The sequence below is a fragment of the Falco naumanni genome, chromosome 16 (assembly GCF_017639655.2).
Source record: "Falco naumanni isolate bFalNau1 chromosome 16, bFalNau1.pat, whole genome shotgun sequence".
Taxonomy (NCBI): domain Eukaryota; kingdom Metazoa; phylum Chordata; class Aves; order Falconiformes; family Falconidae; genus Falco; species Falco naumanni.
In genome coordinates this window covers 4,124,502-4,142,041 of record NC_054069.1, presented here as the reverse complement: position 1 = coordinate 4,142,041, position 17,540 = coordinate 4,124,502, and the positions used below count along the sequence as shown (strand labels likewise).

At 41.5% G+C, this 17,540-nt stretch overlaps 1 protein-coding gene across 8 annotated transcripts in view; it reads left to right on the top strand.

The window, feature by feature from the left end:
• Positions 1 to 17,540, top strand: part of ZBTB44 (zinc finger and BTB domain containing 44) — a 45,141-nt gene that overhangs the window by 4,786 nt on the left and 22,815 nt on the right. For 6 of the 8 annotated variants that reach the window (XR_005831218.1, XM_040615980.1, XM_040615978.1 and 3 more), the window contains exon 2: positions 14,139 to 15,208. Coding sequence is in view for 6 of the 8 variants with exons in the window: in XM_040615980.1 (XP_040471914.1) it covers positions 14,191 to 15,208 (1,018 nt within the window). In the remaining 2 variants the exon portion in view is untranslated. Of the gene's footprint in view, positions 1 to 14,138; positions 15,209 to 17,540 lie in introns of those variants that run through there. The other 2 variants (XM_040615979.1, XM_040615983.1) reach the window with 2 other exon arrangements.

Genomic DNA, 17,540 nt, shown 5'->3' with positions numbered 1-17,540 from the left:
CCGTATTGTCCCAGTCTATTTAGTACATCTGATTTGACCACAGTATTTATTTGCTTGCTTTATCCAAGAAGACTGAATAAAGGCAATTTTTTCAGAGCATTAAGAGATGCCTTATAATAAAGGGACACTTTGTAGCTCATCTGTGATATCGTTACACAGTAAACGTTGATAATGTTTTATATTCCGAAGTACAAATGAACACAGTAATTGTAGCGAGAGCTAGTTTAGGGGTAATACAGATAGTGAAGAAGATTCTGGTTTATAAAGCTGGCTACAGATGGCAGTTGATATGGCATTTTGTGTTTGGATGTTACCGGGAGTCCTTCATGGAAAGCCTGCAGTTATGGTGGGTACTTGCCAGAGTTAAGTCTTTTGGAAGGTTTTGGAAGCATGGAGATGCTATGTCTTGTGGAGACCCAAGAGCCTTAGAAATCTAGAACTTAGTGTGTTTGGGTCTAACTGGTGGGTTAAGGAGCAAGTTGGTCCCATCTTAGGGACAGATGCTTACATTGTCTTGGAGCTCTGGCAGTTTCTGCAGCTTTCTTCCAGTGACTTGGGTTTTTGTTTTGTTTGGGTGGTGGTTTTGTTTTTTTAAAAAGTGGATAAGTACCCCTGTTAAGAAAGAACTTCTCAGTTTCTGTGAAATGTTCGTAAAAGATGCCAGAGATTTCAGAAAAGTCCTGCATAACTCTCCTTGTCCCCAGCCTGAACTGTGGGTATGGTTCTGCCAGTCCAGGTTTGGCCATACAAGGGAAGAAAGTTAGAAGGCCTGAATAATTGCTGCTCACCTGATAAGGTGATTTGTGGATGAATACAAGGATTTTTAATTTTCAGGGCCAAGAAGAACTCCTTTTAGGCATTTATCTGCATAAATGAGTCATTAGAAAAGTAAAGGGTACACATGGTGCTAAATGGGGGATGACACAATCACATTCCTGCCTTGCTTAAACTTGTTCAGGATTCTTTATAGCTGCTTCCGTTGGAAAGGTGGCTGCTTGTTTATGTGTCTGTGACACCTTGACTAGCTGGCCACGGTCCATGCCGTCTGGATTAGCGATGCCTTTTCGCCTCTTCACATTGTACACAATGTGTGACTTCGCCTTGATCTCTCCCCTTTGCTCTTTACACAGGTTTTTCTGTGGCGTTGCTTGTCAGTGCAGGCTTCCAGCACTTCGGGTGTTAATGGGGCTAGCATGCTTCAGGGAGATTTAAGATTTGCATTGAACTTCAGAAAAATCCATTTATTGTAGTTAACGTGGATTTTGTTAAGGTGTAACACTTCCTTGCTAATCTGGAATAGAAGTGAGAGAAGGAAAGCTGTCATTTCTTGTAATAAACCTGAATACTTCAAGCAACAAATGAGTTGACAGGTAAGCTTTGTGGTGAGCTAGTAAAAACTAGCACTTAGCCAAATTTGGCTGTCACAAACCTGATGATTGTGATATGCAGTTACAGTCATTTGTTTCTGTAAAATGAGGAGACAGGTTGTCATTTCCAAGTGACAAAAATTAAAGCCTCGCGCACACTAAAGTAGGAGGCACAGCTTGGGGGTGATAGCGGAGGGCAGAAATTCCTTCCTGAGTTTGGTTGCTGACTTAATGCACCCAATTAGGCCCTTGTTTTTTCTTGGGGAAAATGAAGAAATATGTGTGTGAGGAAGCACAGGTAGGTTTTTTGGTGTGTTTGGTGTTGTTTTTTCCCCTATTGACTCTTGCATGGATGTAATGCAGTAGTGCTACCGAGAAAATAGTGAGCCATACTGGAAAATTTTGGTATGCGGATGCAAAAGACCATGCTATTGATATTTCTTTCACGTGGTACCACCAAAAAGAAAGGGATTGGAGATTTTGGCTTTTGTTACTAATTTGGGAGGCTGGCTTGAATAATCTTTTTGGTGTATGTTTTTTGTAAGTTGATATGCTTGCAGGGCTTCTGAAAGTGAAGACTGAATTGCTATGGGTAGCCATGGTAAAACAAGAAAAATTAGCTTTCTAGAGTTGAACTAGAAGGTTGCTGCCTCGTGGCAAATGAAGGTACTTTATAGATATTTTTTGGCAATTTGCAGTACTTAGAATAATTTAATGTTTAGCCTGGGTTTTGGTGGTTTGGTTATTTTGTTGTGTGTCATTCGTTTGTACTGCTGTTGAAGACCAAAGTCTATAAAACCGAAGCCTTGCTTTTTATCACGCAGAGTGGGAAACCGTCATGTAATGACTTTTCTGCGCCAAGAAATTTGAGAAGAATTTAACCTGAATTTGCACAGAGCAAAAAGTGTAAAGAAGGTATTAAGATCACATAAAAATTATGCATGAACACTGTCATGCAAAGAGTGGTTAAATTTGAATGTGTGTCTCGGGGATGTAACGCATCAGTCCATTCCTTGTGATCTGATTATGGTCTGCAGGGCTTGCCTGCGTGAGGATATGAAGAGGACCGTGAACTCACTTGTTGCTTTTATTCTAGTTTAAAAAAAGATAAACCCGCAAACTCTCAGATACGAGATTTGCTCATATGTTGATGGCACAAATGTCTCTAGCATGTGCTTTCAGGGCAAACCACTGTTCGACTAGCGATCTGGTAGTTTGAGCATGTGCTTTCTCAGAGAACCGGTGAAAAACAGAACTTGCAGGGCAGTGAATCCATTGTGAAATATGTCAATACTTTCTATCTAGGGAAGTTTGCACATTAATTTTTATTATGAGAATAAACGTAGTTCAGTATATAACAAGACCTTTTAGCAGTTACTGCTCATATTGTTAAATGAGCCTGACTTTTAAGTACTATCAGAAAATTTGCTTTTATGTGTTATGTGGAACACTAATGTGAGATTCCTACAATGAGAAGTTTAAAGTGCTGGAGGCCGGGGAAAGTGGCATTTATCTGGTTTGCTTATTCAACCATGTGAAAGCTATATTAGGCACATAAAGTTTATACTTCGCACTGCAGCTTCAAAAAGGCAACAAGTTAAATCTGGGCCCTTTGAAGTAGTGAATGGTAACATTCTGTTCTCTGAAAGAGCTGACTTCAAATGATCACACCAAAACTTGAAAAATGCGGTGGTGGCTGGGGAGAACAAGACTTGGGGCAGGGGATAAGGCTATGAAAATGTGTGGAGTTTTTTGCGTGTTGTTAGTAATAAAGAAAAGCCAGAATCTTGTGCCTGATTACATTCCGGAAGTTCTTCACTCATCCCGTACCAGATTGGTGCAAATTTTACTGTTTTAAATTCTCCCCAGATAAATCTTACTTGAGAGTTCAGCTGTTGCATGAAACACGGAATTTGTTGGAGCCAGCGAACCTCAGTTATGTAGAAAGGTACAGTCTTTTAAGAAAATTACATCTATCTTTATGTATCTGTAAATGGTTTCAAGAAACATCTTGTCTTCTAGCTGTTGCGTAAAAATTCAGTGGCGTCAGATCACCAATTTACATACGGTGCACGCTACTGTACTGCCCTGATTATTGTAATCTCTTCTTTTAATTAGATCCTGAGATTAAGAGCTGTCTCGCTGATCGGTGCACATAATGTATGCCCGATCGGTTCTAACTAGTACATGTTTCTAGCTGAATGTCACCTGGTTAAGTCTGATGCTCTGAAAAGATCTAAGCATAGTTTACTTTACAGACGTGTTAAGGGAGAGATGCACAGAGAAGAAAAACACACCAAAAACCTCTTTTTGAGAACCTTTCAGGAGGTTAAAATAGATATTGACAAATACCTGGCAAAAACGGAGGTATTAAAATACTCTGGTTGTTCTGTGGGCCTTTCAGTTAGCTGTTCGATTTCATTTCGTAGTGTGGAGATCTTGCTCCGAAGTTGCTGTTAACAGCTAGCTTCCAGATTATAGCTCAGTTCTGTTACTAGCTTCCTGGTATATAATGTCGAGGTTTTAATTTCATACTGTTGGATTTCCCATTAATTTTGTTTTGTTCCTAGGACTCCAGTTCTCAGTCATTTGTTTTTACGTGTTGTGATGACGAGATATCTTAACCTTTTCATCAGTATTTTTTGAGCCAGTCTCTACGGAAACACTCGGAGATTGTTGCTAAAACAAGTCTTTATGACACTTCATGGGTAAACTCTTTAACCTGTTATTTCAAGTACATGAATTAGTTCTTTTCAGCTGGCTCCTTAGCTTCAGATTGTCTATTCATCTCCTTGTTTTCACCAATAGCTCTATATATCATGTTTTTCAACCGTTTTAATTAAGTTCTCATCATATGTGGCATTTCCTTTTTTTTTTCCTTCTGAAAAATATCAAGTCAGTTTGACATACTTTAGCTTCAGTAAACACAGGTGGTGTCCCATTTTCTGTTTATTTTCTTATTCTTCCTTCTTTTCTTCAGGTTGTTTGCATTTAGCCAGATTACTGCAGTGGTATACAAACACCTATAATCATTTATCTTTAAGAGATGAAAACATCTCTGTATTTTCCAATAATCAGGGCTCCCGCACTAAGTATTTGAGAGATGAAATTAACACAGTGTTAATGTAGCCAAGCTTTCTGGCAGGTGCGTACCACAAAAGGAGACAATCTTTGAACAGTCCTGCCTCTTCTCCTGGTACACTAGCACCTTTTCCCTGAGAACTAAAATACCAGTTTGCGTGTTTGTAGTCACAGCGTCTAATGGAAACATTTGGAGATTGACTCCTAATGAAAGGAGTGGTAACATGTTTTACACACCTACAACGTGATGTTTAATCTTCAAGTTTTATCTAGACTAGGAGTTGTAGCTATGCTTTAATCTCCTTGCTGTATTAATCTAGCACACTCAGTGCCTACGTACAGAGCTCTCGATTGTCTGTCGGTGGTTCCCAAGCTTTTTTGGTTAGAAGTTGTTGTCAGCTCTCAGCTTCTCCCATCAGTCAGTAGAGTCTGCTGTGGCCATGGCCATTTGTGCAGACTAATTTTCATTGGTGAGAAGCCAATGGGACCATTTAGCAACTTAAATTTCACTATGTACAACTTGAATTCCAGCTCGGTGATACTTTCACAGTGAATAATTTCCTGATTTATCTGTGTATTGGTTATCTGCTGCAGAGCTGCCTCATGACAGCTGTGAGTTTGTCAGCTGCAGAGACCAGAACTCTCATTTGTCTCTCATTTGCCCGAGACCTAAGTGGTGTGCTGTTCCTGCAACAGAAATTAAAAAGGAAGGTTTACAATAGGATTAAATTCTTTTGCCGGTTTGAGATCAGTCAGAAGAAAGTCTTGCAGGCCGCTTCCTGTAGGCCATGTATACGGGATGCCAAGGGACAAGAATAAATCTTGGAGTGTCACTTTCACAAGGAAATGACTGGTCAGAGCTGCACGAGAGTCTGCTACAAGTATGTGGCTTCTGGTGAAATTAATGAATGTGGCCTTGGCATCTGTTACCTATTATGGTCAGGCAGGTGACTTCTTAATTCTGTGAGATGCAGGGGTTGAAAGAGATCCTTTCTGAGTTCCAGGATGTATGCTTGGGGGTTTCAAACAGTTACAGTCTGCAAAGGACACGCTGGAATCTGTGTTGGCCCAAATAGGTAACTTCTGTGTCTTGTTCTGTTCCATCACCGGGAAGTTTTTGAAGGTTTGTGGAGGCACTGTTACCGAGAGGTTTGGCTTGGTTTGGGTGTACGCATTCCCATCCTTTTTGCTGTGTGCTGGGCGCTAAGGTAGGCTCCTCTTCAAGCTGCACAGCTTCTTCCTAGCAGCCTGCACCCAAGGCTGTCTTTAATACCTCCTGCCGTGCTGTCAGAACATGACTGCTGAATTTTTATATCTGACTTTCTTCATTTGCTAATTAGGAAAACGCAACAAAAATCCTTGAGACGCGTTGTGCTTCAAATTATATGTAGAAACAGCAGTTCCTGAAAAATAGTGATGGCTTAACTAATGGTTTACAGCTTTTACTTTGTTATGACCTCGTGGTGCAAGAACAGCAGCTCTGTGATATTTTTTTGTTGGTTTTAATATTCTAAAATAAAAGTAGTAGACCTGTTCCTCTCTTTCATTACCAAAGATGGTGCTTTTTTATGTATCCAGCAAACATCCTGCTTTTATATGCTGAGGCAGTCTTGTAGCACGAGGAAGACTTTGGTCTTTTTGCTCTGGAATCTGTGCACTTTTTACTTGGAGCTTTGTAGTTTAGAATCAGTACAACATAGTCGTTTGGAACTAAGCAAATATTTCTGATTTATTCTTGGTCTGTGTTGCTTTAACAGCGGGCATCGTGCTGTTTGTGTCTTAATATCCATGGTGTAAAAAAAATAATTCTGCAAAACAGAGGAGGAAATGGAAGAGCATGCTAAGGTACTGTCCGTCTTCTGGCGAACAAAGTCGCGATCAAGTAACAGGAACGTGCAGAAGCGGATTGCAAGAACAGTGCCTTCCCCTGCCCTGCCTCGCAGTGGAGATTTGGTAATATGTTGTGATCAGGGTCTCTAACAAGGTATTTTGGCTTCTATCTAGGTCCCTTCGGTTCTGTTCAGATAGCTCTGAATCAAGACAGCCGCACTAAGCGGACGTCTGCCTTGCCCTGTGTGCCCAGAGGGCAGTGGCAGTTGCGGGATAGGGTTACTGGAGTTTTGAAGGAGTGTTGGCCAGGAGTACGCTCTGCTTTGCACGTCAGAACTTTGGAACCCGCTTCAAGGTGATGAATGAGGATGACAAAACGATTTTGCTGAGCAGGCCCTGGGCTCGTCGTGACAAAAGCTGGGGAAAGAGATGAGAATTTTTGTAACTGATTTTAGGAATTTGCACAGAAATGGGAGCTCTTTCATTAGCCTAATACCTGGTGCGTATCGGTTTCTTTACCACTGAGTAAAGCACATGTTCCAGCATGTGGAGATCTTGAGTTTGATGTGTTCGGCAGCAGCATTGGTCTCTGCCCAAAGCTTACACCTCAATGCTAATAGGAGTAAAAACAGAAAGCCAGAATAGGTGGATTTTTTTCACTCTCTAGTATGGGAATATACTTCAAGAAGTTAATTAGATTAGCTTCTTTTAACACCACCAATTATGACACGGTGGCCCAAAACAGTCCCTGGGTTTTCAATGATAAATTGCAGAGGTGATAAGTGGCTGGGAGCCGCAGCATCTTGAAGAGGAGGTGTATCAGCTCCCCTCAGTTCCACACGCAGCTGAAGGTTCCAGTCATGCAAACAAGTTTAAGTCTGTACTCTTCTATGAGGGGAAAGGAGTCTGTTGTTACTGCAAAAAATTGCACCCTGAACTTTCCCTTAAAATGTATATGTAAATGTTTTCTAATTTTATCCTTTCAGAAGTATTCTGTTGCAGCTGACCTCCCATCTCAATTTACAATAAAATCATTTGTAGAATAAATTGCTGGTTTTGTCACCCTACTACTTGTCTCAATGCTTTCACCAGCTCCGAGGATTAAAATACACCTACCAGATTTGCATCATGCAAATCCACTTTTCCGTCATCCGAGTAATTCTTTTCCTATCCACATTAAAGATTAATGCTTTCAGTAGCAATGATAATGTGAGTCGGTGCTGTAACTGTGATCTAGGACTTTGCCGTGCCTTCACACATCTTCTTTCATCTCGTGGCATGTTACAGTTAAAGCTTTTGCTTTCTGTTGTCAAAGGGTTCAATTTTGGAGAAACTTGGGATGTGTTAGGAATATGAAACAGGTATTTCATGGACACTGTGGGCCTTTCATGTTCCCGAGTAATTATTTTGGAAGAGGAGCTGTGGGATGCTTTTTCTCCTTGTCCCTTGCAGGTAAATGCTATTCCTGCTCTGTCAGAGGACTTGGAGTAAAGAAATAATATGTGCTTTTGCACCTGCCTCCATTTCCTGTCCTGTCAAGGTTTGCCTTAGTTGGTACCAAGCAAGTCATCATGGACCATGGCATAGTTCAGGATTTTCAGATGTGCAAATTTTTTCAGCAATTTTTGTGAAGAGTTGCAGCCCTGGTGCTTCGACTTTGTAAACCACAGCTCTTACAGCGCTCACAAGGAGCTTAGCTAAATGCTTACAAATTCATTTAAGATTGCAGGGGGGAGCTTATTGCTACAACACAGTTTCCATGAGTGGTAAACAGTTAAGAGACCTGGGTGCACGGAGTTCATCTTTCATCTGAAAATTATGTAGGCTGTTCACACAGACCTGGATCAGTTAGCGTTATTTGTGTGCACTTACACATTTGAACCATGGCTGCTTCCTGATGGTGTTTTAGTCTGCCTCTGTGAAGCTTAACGCTAGTTTTGAAATACTGCCTGCCACCCTTCTGGTGGCTTGTACCTAAAATTTAGGAAGATGATCTTTTGGAAAGTCTGTTTGCCTGGGGTTTTTCAGAGGAAGAGGTGGCTGCTTGTGAAGCAGTTTGCCACTGCAGCATCCTTGGAAAGTGCTTTTGGGGGAAAAAAAATAATTAAGTGGTGAACATGGGTACAAGCTTGTGTGCAAGTACAAAGAAGGTAACAAAAGCTTCTTGTGAGTGACGCTAATGGTAGACAGAGTTAACGGCCTCAAAAGTTCTGGCATGTGAACTTGTCAAAAGTGGTGTGCCAAAACACCACTTATTTACAAAATAAGTGGCCTTATCAAATGCAGCACTTGTGGAGTACATAGGAAGAGCACAACACGCTCTGTTATATGCCTGCTACTGTGAAAGGAAATATTACTGCTAACAGTAAATAGATGGATTGTAGTCCTCAGCTTACTGTGTGAAATTGCTCTACCATTAAAGCTCCCAAGTGCAGCTCTCTGGAGTTAACTTATCTCACCGTCAGCAATTCATTGCTGGGCAGACAGAGGTCTTCCCACAGGGCTGTCCAGCGTGCAGCTCAAGAGCCTTGTCCAAGAGCAACTCCCCCACCTCCCAACTCCTTAAAAATAGAAAATGCCTGAGAATTGTCCTCTTCTTGAAGCTGGGAGAAAAAGGACACAGGAACAATTTCAGTGTCTTGGGGTATTTCAGTGGGAGTGGTTTGGAGAATTGAAGTCTGGTTCCCAAACTGAGAGGCCAAGGACCAGGGCAGCCCCGGTACTGAATGCTCTCCTGTTTTTCGCAGGGTATAGTATCACCTCAGCCTCCGTTTACAGACTGCAGCTCAGCATCTATTTCAGGTTTTAACATAACGGTGTTTATGAAGCAGCTAACTTAACACTAGCTCCTTTGTGCACTTACAGTTTGAAGTATGCTGTCCTAGAGGAAATTGAAGTTCTGAAACACTGCATACTTATCTGGATGGTTCATTTCCCCGGTCCAGTCACCCACTGCAGCTAAAGGTTACAGGTTTGCATTCCACAGATTCCAGTACACCGAAGTGAATACTGCACATTGACGTAATTTTGAGCACAGAAACCTTGTGTTTGCCTTCCCTGTTTTCATAAATACCGTCAGGCTTGCCAGTGGTGGGCTGAGCTCAGACTAGGTTTACTGGCCTGACTTAAAATACGCTTTAAAGCAAAGTTTAGCAAGTGCTGTTGACTCGTTTGAAATGAGAATGGTGTGGCAGCTCCCGCCAGCAGTTTCTTGTCAAGTAAAGCAAGGCAAGATTTGTGGTGGGAGATAGTACCTTTTATTAGGCCAGCTGGTGTTGGGGGAAACAGATGTGTGTTTAGATACATGAGTGTTTCAGGTCTGAAATAAAAGTAACAAACTCAAGAGCTAAGTACATGCTAAGAGCTGTTGTTGTAATCAAGTTATAAAGTTAACGATACTAACTAGCTAGTTTGAGGGAGCAAAGGGTGCTGGTACCTGTGTAGCACACTGAGAAGGTGACAGAGGTAAGGTGGTCCAGGTCACGCATTTATCCCCATAAGAAGATTTATCTGTGTCTGGGCTGCTACTGCTGTTCGTGGGACAGTGCTGTAGCCAGTGCCTGAGGAATGGTTTGGGTTAAAAACAAATGCCAAAACTCAGAAGGTAACTAGTGATCTGATTTACACTGTGGCCTCACAGGTGATCATACCTGAGCAGTAGGGTGGCAGTTTCCTAAGGTTTTTGGGCACTGAAGCTGACTTGGTATTTATGCGTCTGAAGTCTCTTGGTTTTAGTGTTCAGAAAAGTTGGTGTTTTCATGCTATTTTGTAAGTTGCCACGGATCAGGATACAGAGGGGTGGAGTGGTAGTTTTGCAGTGCTAAAAAATTACTCACTTCTGTTGTAAAATGATGTAGCTCACCGAGAGACTGAATGCAGACAGCTCTATGAGTTTGTTTCACGGACTCTTCCAAAGAAAAAAAAACCCCAAGATTATTTTAGATACCATGTTTCAAAACCAGTGATTTGAGCCATAACATGAGGTGGTAGGTGAATAAGAAGCGAAGTTTTTGGTAGGTACAAGTAGGCAGTATTAAGAAATATTTTTCGATTCTGTTACAGTTGCTTTTCCATTTAAACAATGTGGTGCACACTTGTACTGATTCTAAGCACAGAAACTTGACATGTGTTTAATCATTGGCCCAAAACAGTGTATGTGAATTGCTAACTCTTGCTGAAACTTGTTTTTCAGTAGCCTTGAAACAGTAAAAAGGAGCTAAGTTACTTGGAACTACTTAAAGGTCAGGTCTACGTTAGTGTTCCTAGGATTAAAAAACCCAAACAAACAAAACAAAAACCTAATTTTTTTATTAGTTGCATGGTTTTGTTGTACAGAGTTGTAAGGCTTTGATACAGTAGTACTTACCTTCAGGCTGCTTTTGGCTAATAGTGAAGAAAATTCTTTTTGCTCTGGAAGCCCTGAAGTGCTTGCATCCGAATTGTCACCTTCTCCGGGGACCCGTGCTTTGGTGGCGAATCCCCCCATATTTCCAGCGCAGGAATGCACACTGGAAAAAAACTTGTCTCAGAACTGTAAGTCTCTGTGGCAAAGTTGAGTACAGCCCATTAAATACAGGCTGAAATGTCATGCTGAGAATATTTTTCAAAACTTTTGGAAGTGTCTTTACATTTCAACGTGTTTCTCGTGAACTTTGAAATACTCCAGTATTTTGTGGGCCAGGATATGCGGGGGGATGTGGGGAGGAGGAGCTGTGCCGGCAGCAGCTGGGAAGGAAAAGGCAACCACCGTTCCTTTGATGATACCAGCCCCAGTCCCTGCTTAGAGAATCCCTGATGGTTTGTGGCTCAAAGATGAACAACTTTTCCAGCTCCAACCCACTTATCGCTTAGTTTATGTGCGCACCTTGATCTCCCCACCCCAAACGCTCCCAAGTTACAGTGTATATTTAGTTCTAGTTTATGGCTCTTTAATCACTCCTGAATGTAGCGCCCTATACCTTATGGTCTAATGACTGCTGCCGTGGACTGCTTAACAATCGGTAGCTAATAAGACGTGACAAAATGTCATTTTGAAATGGTGACGATCTAGAGATGTTCGACTTGAGGTGAAGTTGTTGTCTTGCAGCCCTTTACCCTCTTTCATCACTGTGACTTAGTGTAGCTATAAAAGCGCCCCGTGCCACTGAAAGATTAACAAAGAGAATTGAACCATTTTATAACCTGGCTGAGCTTTAGCATGCTCATGCTTTTCATGCGGAAAATATTTTCATATTGTCTAAATTGCCTTCTAAAAATATTTGACGTTTTTACTAGCTCATTAACTGTAACGAACTGATACTGTTCCCCCTCCTCAGCCCACCCCTTTTGATTTTTCTGAAAATAGCGTGCATATGCATACATCCTTTGTCCACGCTGAAGCCTGTGTAGGAACCACTTGTTTCAGTGGTGGTGTCAGTGCAGTGAGGGGGAAGGTCATTTTGCAGAAGTGACTTAACAGAGCAATACCGTACATTCATGGCAGGCACGCCGCTCCTGTAATAAATTTAAATCAATTTATTGCACATCACTGACTTCCGCTATTTTATTTTAACTTCTGTAACCAGATCAAGGTCAAGGAAGCAAAAGATGAAAGGAGAGGGGAAAGGAAGCCAGAAGGGGAGAGGCAGGCAGGAAGGGGGAAGCAAGACAAGGAATGGTTCGGAGCAGGGTAGCAGAATAGAGCGCTCCCACTTAGAGACTGAAGGGCTGAGTGTTACTCATTCAGATGAACAGAGAAGGAAAATGGGTTAGCCTTCTGGGTGCGTAAGAATTGGGGGGATCGCTTGCTTAGGTTTTTCTCCATATTTATAATTATGTATTGGTACCGTTCCTAAATACCAGGCACACCGCTGATAGTTCTTGCAAATGTATTATTCTTTTTGTAGCCCGTTGCTGAACAGAAGTACTTCTGGACTTCCGATGTGCCAAGGAAGTGCTGCAGCAACTGGGAATTCAGAAGGAAGGGTGTCCCAAGGCCATTTTAGAATGCACTGTTACAAGATTTTACTGTCGCGTTTTGGTCTGAGATCAATTAAATATGCTTTTCATTTGATTCATGCTGGAGAACAAACAGTCTGGATCTTCAGATGCCTCTTGAGGTCGATATGTTTTCTTTCAGTGAAGGGAATGTTTTGCTTGTGCTTAACTTCTTCCTCTGCAGTAGTGTGAAATTTCATTTTAAATCCAAATGGCCATTATAGTTTCACTCAGACTTCATATATATGTTGTTAAGTGTTAGTTAATCTGTTCTCTCAAACAGATATTTTTCCTCTGTCTGAAAGGCTTTGCAGTATCAAAAGTGAAATTGTAGGAAAAAGAAGAAGCCAAGTGTAAATGTCTGTAGAACAAGGTGGGCTCTGACAGCTGCCATTTAAATATGTGCTAAGACTTGTGAGATTTGTGGTAAGTTGTTCCAAACTTGCAGTGCTCTTTGTATCTGCGAAGTTCCACATGAGCAATTTGCAAGCGTGGTATGTTTTTGCATACATTTAAGGGAAAGGAGAAGGATGATGTGAAGAAGCTGGCTGACTCCGGGAAATAATCAGATCCAATTATGTTGCTGATGTTTAACCACCAACTTCACTGAGATGATGTTTCTATATCATGTTAATTGTGTGAGTCATGTGGAACACAGAAGACTTTTCATGGAACCTTGGGGAGGGCTTAAGAAGGTGAAACGTGGTGGCTTATGTTTCCTTTACAGTGAAATAATTCAGAAATAATTGGAGAGAACCCAGGAGCTGATTTTCCTCGTTCAGAGATGCTTTGCTCTCTGCAAATAGAGACAGCCTTGGTGGCCAGAGGAGTTCCACTGCGGGGGCCGAGGACGTCTGGGCATATTGCACTTGGCTTGGCACGGCGTCTTTCCCCTGTGTATTGCAGAGAGAGCGAGTCATGGATCAGCTTCATCCTCCTCAAATCAGAGGCATTTATTTTTCAGATACTGCTGCAGCCTTAAAACCTGCGATGTGGGGCACGCACCCCTTTCTCCTCCTTCAGGGCCTTGCACACAAACCACGCATCTGTTCCCACACAGAAGAGAACTGGTCCCCAAGAGGGCAGTTTTGTATTTTTCAGAAGAAAGAAGTTGCCCTCCTCATATTACTTATCTCATATATAAAATCAGTTTATGTGTATTTGATGTAAACTTAAACTTTCCTTTGAGGTTTATAATCCATTGTGTTTTTGAAGGAATTTTCAATAACTTCTCATCCTTGTCCAAAGCTATTTATTAAAAGCAGCTTTAGGCAATCGGTACCTGCGCTACAGCAGGAAAGCAGAGCTATTGGCAACTCTTATTTTATGTTTACTAGCTTGAACTCTGTCCTTTGGAAATTCATGCTGTAGTTTCTCTAAAGCTTTTCTGGTATTAAATACCTTGTCTGGGAGATTTGCTTGCTCCTGCACACTTGTAGTGGACCTGAGCTAACAACTTTTCCACTTAAAAGAAACGTTTGGCAAAGCCTGTCAGGTTTAAGAACCATAAACAATAGTTTCATGGGCCCAGAAAATAAAAATACAGGTTTCTCACACAGATGATAGTTTTAAAAATGCTTTCTTTTCAGTATTACAACATCTGTTTTTCCCTAAGCTGTGTTAGGAATTTGTTTTGAGTGGGCAGTAGCAGAAATGTGGAAGATGATATTAGTGATAAATTGCAAATAATTTGATCTGCGTTTTTGAAAAGTACAGGTAGGTAATTGCATTCTGTAGAGTTAGTCCATTGCACAGTCTGAATCCGAGGAAAAACCTGACCCTAGAGAACTAGGCTGGATTTTCTTCATACAGAGTCTTATAACAGTGCAGCCACTTCACTTTTGCTTTCAGAGATGAAAATGACAGTTTTCCTCTTTGTTCTAGGGTACCTGTGATCTCTCATATGTGGAAAGAACGCTAGCATAAAGGTGAAAAAATGGGTGTTAAAACATTCACTCATAATTCCCCTGCTCACAGTCAGGAGATGCTGGGAAAGCTGAACATGCTTCGTAACGATGGACATTTTTGTGATATCACCATCCGCGTCCAGGACAAAATCTTCAGGGCGCACAAGGTGGTTTTGGCAGCCTGCAGCGACTTCTTCCGTTCCAAGCTCGTCGGCCAAGCAGAAGACGAGAGCAAGAGCGTGTTAGACCTGCACCATGTGACAGTGACTGGTTTTATACCTCTCCTGGAATATGCTTACACAGCAACACTATCTATTAATACAGAAAACATTATCGATGTGTTGGCTGCAGCCAGCTACATGCAGATGTTCAGCGTTGCTAGCACGTGCTCGGAATTCATGAAGTCCAGCATTTTATGGAACACGCCCAACAGCCAGCAAGAGAAGGTGCTGGATGCAGGACAGGAGAACAGCGCAAACTGCAATTTTACTTCTCGGGATGGCAGCCTTTCTCCAGTTTCTTCCGAGTGCAGCGTAGTGGAAAGAACCATTCCTGTTTGCCGAGAGTCACGAAGAAAGCGCAAAAGCTACATTGTTATGTCTCCCGAGAGCCCCCTTAAGTGTAACACACAAACAAGTTCCCCCCAAGTGCTGAATCCTTCAACTTCTTACCCAGAGTCCAGAAATCAGCCCGTGGACTCATCGTTAGCTTTTCCCTGGACTTTTCCTTTTGGAATTGATCGAAGACTTCAGTCTGAGAAGGTGAAGCAGGCGGAGAACTCTAGGACTTTGGAAATGCCTGGACCCTCCGAGTCCAACAGAAGAATTACAGATTACATGACTTGTGAGAGCACAAAAGCCAGTTCTCCCCTTGTGATTGAGGAAGACGTGCGTGTCAAAGTGGAAAGGTTAAGTGACGAGGAGGTGCACGAGGAGGTATCGCAGCCTGTTAGTGCATCCCAGAGCTCTCTGAGCGATCAGCAGACGGTCCCAGGAAGCGAGCAAGTGCAGGAAGATCTCCTGATCAGCCCACAGTCTTCCTCTATAGGTATGACCGTTTCAGGGGTTGGATACGTGTTCAAATAGGCATGTGTGCACTGTGATTTTAGTGGAGGGGATCTGCCTGTTTTGTCATGCTTTACTTTTGAGAAACAGCCTTTTTTCCCCTGGTTTATGGAATGCTGCATGTAAACCCCAATGGGGGATGAGACTTGGAGCTCTTCTAAATAACTTTGCAGAAGACAGCTAAGAAAGGTAAGCCTGTTGGTAGACCTCCTTCTTCAGCAGAGATCGATAACCCTTTTTACCTCTAGTTGCTTGGCTGGGGAAAATAATTCTGTTTTCCTTCATGTCAAAGTGCATGATCTCAGCTGAGCTGCGACACCAAATCTAAAAGACTTGTGGCTGTAGCCACAGAGGGATAGAATGGTACTTTGCACCAGACTTAAAACCTTGTATAATCATGACAGAGAGCCTTTGTAAGAAGATTTGCAAAATAAGTGGTGGAACACTCTCATCTTAATGGCCCAGACGAAAACAAAACCACACAGTCATAATATTGAGAATCTTTCCATTTCTGTGGGATTTGGTTCTCAAGTTGCTTCTTCAAACACTGCCAACTGCTGAGAGAAACCTTTTTTCCATGAAAGACAATTTGAAGCCCGTTTTGGGTTCTTCGAGCAGGCTGTTGTTTATTAATAGCTAATACTTAAAGGTTACTGTAACAATCCCCTTTTTCCTCTTTGTGCAGAATGCATTGAATGGCTTTTAGTAAGTCAGAAGATAGAGAGTTTGCAATATTTCGAGTGTAATTGCCAGAATTTTGCCTGAGTCGGCTATTTTGCTTTCGGTTAAGTGTCTTGACCTGTACTCGGTAGAGTTTATTGAAAGATTTTTAATAAAGCCTGTTTTGTTTGAAGAGTGTAAGGGTGGCAGATGTATTGGTCTGCTTCATTCAAATAATGTATACATGAAAGGCTGCTTCAGTTAAATAAATAAACTACACAACAAAGTAAATAAATGTAGCCTAGTAGCCTGCATTATTTGTTTTGTTTGGTCAGCATAACACTGTGCCTTCTCTGAAGACAGCGAGCGTTAGATCAGTCAGACCATTCCAGGACTTCAATATATCATCAGTGTTCTTAAACTATTCAGGTAATAAAAAGAAATGAAAATATTTTCCATTTATCCCATCCTTCAAGACTTTATGTTATTGTTTTTGCTCATCAGTTCTTACAGCTCGTTTGTTGGTATTTTAGATTGGCAATGCTTTTTCCAAACAAAAATGGTAGATTTACTGGAGACAAGGCTGTTTACCTTTTCTGAGAAGCAGACTTGCTATCAGTTTAAATGTAAATGTTTAAGTGTAGTTTGCCAAAAATAGTGCGTAGATTCAAAACTAAAAGAAACAATTTGTTTGCTGGGTAGTCTCCAGGAAATGTGGTCCTTGTTCAAGAACAGGTTTAGTTTGAGTCAGTTTTTAACTCATTATAATAGGAACTTTGGAAGGCCCTTGCCAGGGCTATGTAGAAAGAGATGCATATTGTGTCATCGATCTAATTGTGCCGTCACAGACAAAATAGAACAAGTAGAAATAGTGATTAGAGGAAGTTAGAAATAGCGTATCAAGTGAAAGGAGGGAGTTTTACCGACTATAAACACCGTATGCAAGCAGCTTAAAAGAACAAACTGGGTGTAAACTCTGGGTTACAGATGAGTAGTATATGATCTACGGAAGGTTTTGGAGGACCTCTCCTGTAGTTAGAAATACAGAAAAATTTCATACTCAAAAGTGGCGTGAATGAATTGGGGCATGAGAATGTGAGACTAGGACTGGATTGTAGAGAGAGAGGTGCCGCTGGATGCTATAAAATCTCCTTTCCTAAGAGAGTCTTAGCGTTAATAAAAAATACTTTGTAATGTGCTCCAGTAGCCAGGCACCTTACTGACTTTTGTTCTTGCTTCAGCCAGTTTCCTGAAATGATTTCTGTTGACAAGCAGCTGTGCACATCTGTCTTCAAAAGGTATCTCTTTTTGAAGCCATTTTGGGGAAAGTTTCCCGTTTCCTGTTCTGGGTTTTGTACCACTGAGGTCACGTACCTGACCATTTGTACGGCATGGGGCAGAGGATCTTAGGCTTTAGTGATTATAAAGTTTGAAGTTAAATGTCTGTTATTGAGGATGTTAGTACAGCATGTTCTTCCTTCAAATGGCTACAGGGAGAAGAAAAACGTGCTAGGCCAGAGTCTTCAAAGTGCAAATCTGTTCTTTCTCTTTGAATATGTTTGACTGAATATTTAGCAGTCTTCGCATATAACATTGTTAACTATCCTCAGAATAGTTTTTATTCACATTTTGCTGTAAAGAGAAGCAGTGCTCTT